The sequence below is a fragment of the Notothenia coriiceps genome, unplaced genomic scaffold (genome assembly GCF_000735185.1).
Source record: "Notothenia coriiceps isolate Sejong01 unplaced genomic scaffold, NC01 NC01_scaffold00025473, whole genome shotgun sequence".
Taxonomy (NCBI): Eukaryota; Metazoa; Chordata; class Actinopteri; order Perciformes; family Nototheniidae; genus Notothenia; species Notothenia coriiceps.
Window position 1 is genome coordinate 1 of NW_011358174.1, and position 3,451 is coordinate 3,451.

General features: G+C 50.7%; 1 protein-coding gene across 1 annotated transcript; it reads left to right on the top strand.

Annotated features, from left to right (window-relative positions):
- Nucleotides 1–262: 262 nt before the first annotated feature.
- Nucleotides 263–3,068, top strand: LOC104956151 (zinc finger E-box-binding homeobox 2-like; the record flags this gene model as incomplete). Its single annotated transcript, XM_010783606.1, has 2 exons — nt 263–1,860; nt 2,469–3,068. Coding segments are annotated over 2 exons (1,886 nt in total), but the record flags the coding sequence as incomplete, so codon positions are not given.
- Between the last annotated feature and the right edge of the window lie 383 nt (nt 3,069–3,451).

Consider the following 3,451-nt stretch of genomic DNA (forward strand, 5'->3'; position numbering starts at 1 on the left):
GTTATCCTCAGTAACTTTGACTGATTGATTGATTGATTGACTGATTGATTGACTGATTGTTTGACTGATTGATTGATTGATTGACTGATTGATTGATTGACTGACTTATTGATTGACTGGTTGATTGATTTATTGATTGATTGACTGACTTATTGATTGACTGGTTGATTGATTGATTGATTGATTGATTGATTGATTGATTGATTGATTGATTGATTGATTGATTGATTGACTGACTGATTTCTTGTTGTTTGTGTTTCAGGGGAGAAACCCTACGAGTGTTCTCACTGTAAGAAGAGGTTCTCTCACTCCGGGTCCTACAGTTCCCACATCAGCAGCAGGAAGTGCATCGGCTTGATCTCGCGGACCGGATCCAAACCTGGATCCAGACCCGGGTCCTCCCCCAGCTCCAGCACCTCCTCCCCGGGGAGCCCGGCCCTCGCTCAGCTGAGACACAAGCTGGAGTCCCGGGGGCCCCTGGAGCATCGGGGGCCCTTGGAGCACCCCGAACAGCAGCCGGACATCAAGGCCGAGCCGCTGGACTTCAACGAGTACCGGCTCCTGATGGCCCAGCACGGGTTTGGGGGTCCGGGGGTCTACTTGAACGGGGGGGTCCACAGCTCCTCCCAGAACCCCCTGCTGGGCCTGGGGGGCCGGGGGGGGCTGGATCTGCTTGGCCTGGGGAACCTGTGCGAGGTCCAGAAGGTGCTCCAGATCGTGGACAACACGGTGACCCGGCAGAAGGTGGACGGGAACCCGGAGGAGGTCCAGAAGCTCCGGGCCTACATGAAGGAGCTGGGGGCCCAGATGGAGGGGGGGGGCAGCCCCACCAAGACCATCATGGACTTTACGCTGCAGAAGGTGAACGAGGCCAGGAACCTCATCGAGTCCAAGAGGAACTTCAAGAAGGAGAAGCCCAGCCACTTGGGGGGGGGGGATCCAGACGGGCAGAACCACTTCCTGTTCTGCTGCCAGTTTTGTAAGCAGGCCTTCCCAGGGCCCATCCCGCTGCACCAGCACGAGCGGTACCAGTGCCGCAAGAACCAGGAGATCCAGGCGGTGCTGCAGCCGGACAGCAGCCCCCCCGAGGGGTCCACCACCGAGACCGCCACCAGCCCTCCCCACCCCTTCAAAGACCTGGTCTCCCTGCTGAGGAACTACTTTGCACTGAACAGCGATCCCAGCCCAGACCAGCTGCTCCGGATCTCCCTCGCTGTGGGGCTCCCGCAGGACTTTGTGAGGGAGTGGTTCTCCCAGTGGAGAAACCAGAACCAGCAGGGGGGGGGTCTGAAGAGGAAGACCCCGACCCCAGACCTCTGCCGGTCCCCCATGATGCACTTCACTAACGGAGACGCCTCCCATAGACTCAGTAAGACCTCCAGGCCGACCGGGGGGGATGCTCTGGACCCCCTGAGGACCGACACTCCCTCCCCCCTCAACCTGTCCTCCACCTCCTCAAAGACCTCCTACACCCCCAACAGCCTGGCCTCAGACGACCCCCCTGGGGACTCCCCCCTCGACCTGTCGCTGCCCAAACACCTGGTCCAGAAGTTGCTGTCCAAGAGGCCCCGGGTCAACGGGTTCAGTGAGGACCTGGTCCACATCAAGAAGGAGGTCTCGGAGGGGGGCTCCAGTCCCCTGTTGGGAAGGAACCCGTTCTCCGGAGGTCCGGTCTACTCCTCGCTGCACCCCCACGGAGCTTTCCCTCCACCCAGCTTCCTCTCCGCGGCCCAGGTCCCGGGCCTCAGCTCGTACCCAGGTCTGGACCCCCTGAGCTTCCTGCCCCACATGGCCTACAGCTTCAGCTCCTTCAACGACATCCAGCAGAGGAGGAAGTACCAACGGAAACCTGGGTTCCAGGTAAACCAGATCTCAGATAGTGTCCTCACAGATCAGTGTTAGCACCGGGTTTCAAGTACACGGTCCGGGTTGCTGTTGTTTACTCGCATGTACGTGCGAAAACTGACATTACATACATTCAGTTAATGTAAGGAAAGGTTTAAATCACATTTCAATAAATTCTCCAAGTTTGATCCGACCCCTGAAGACCATGAGGCCCACAGGGACCTTGATGTGGTCATAGATTAGGGTGGGGGGTGTAAGGGTCCTAACAACCCCCAAAAAACTCATTTAAACACTATATTTTACAAATGTTTCAAACACAAGTTTCGTTTCACCAGATCTTCAGTGTGTGGTTCATTAAGAGAGACTCTATATGAGGGTATCTCTGGACCCCCCCCACAGATACACCGTGTTGTTGTTGATCAACCTTAAACACCTGTTGTTCACCTTCATCTCCACCCCCCCCAGCCCGCCCCCATATGTCCCCCCTGTTTTAGGGATTTACCTTTAAGCTCTGTCCAGACTGTGGATCGGGGGGGGCAGTCAGGTGTGGGATTATCAGGAACTAAAGGGTGCGTGTGTGTGTGTTTGCGTGTGTGTGTTTGCGTGCGTGTGTGTGTGTGCAGGTGGATTTTCCTGACGGGGACTTCCTGCTGGACGATGTGTCGGACAGGAAGCTGAAGAAGACAGAAAGCGGTACGTACGCCTGTGAACTCTGCGACAAAACATTCCAGAAGACCAGTTCCCTCCTCAGACACAAATATGAGCACACAGGTATATATCCCACACACTTATATAACCGCCCCCGTGCACCTTCCTCGATATACCTGATATGCTATTATAACTTCGTCTACCCCCCCCCCCCACTTCTGAATATCCCTCCACAGCTTATTATTAGCCGGTACAGTTTTTAAAAGAACATTTAAAAATATGTCAGAAAATAAACATTACAGTAAAATTAAAACAAAATCTTATTTGCAAAGATAAATTCTGCATATCTGTAGAAAAAAACAGAAACAATAAACTTAGACACAATAACAACAGCTGCCTATAGTGCTGAGCTAGCTAATGTATGTTAACGTACGCTAATGTATGTTAACGTATGCTAATGTAGGCTAACGTAGCTAAATAAAGTAGCTCCTCTGCATGATGCTAACTAGTTAGCTATGGCTAGGTGTTTTAACTTTAACAGCTCAGCATTGTTTGCACATTAAACATTTGTTTTTATACATGCTGTTAGCACTGTATACTTATATTTGAATATATATATATATATATGTTTGTGATTTTTGTGAAAACATTATATAAATATGTATAAATGTGTCTACAAATAAAACTATGATCACTGTGTCATACATGCCAACCTTTCCAAATCCAAAAGAGGTAGGTTTGCACGCCCAAATGAGGTAATCAGGTTAAATGGAACCCCAGTAATCACATGTATAAACCATGTATTTAACATATATTGCATCATTGTATGCATTTTTCAGAAAAAGTGGTAGTTTGGTAAACAGTGACATCAACGACATGTCTGGTCTGTAAAATGTCCAAAAGTAAAAGAATGGGAGATAAAGTCTCCACATGTTATTATATTTGTAATGTGTTTCCT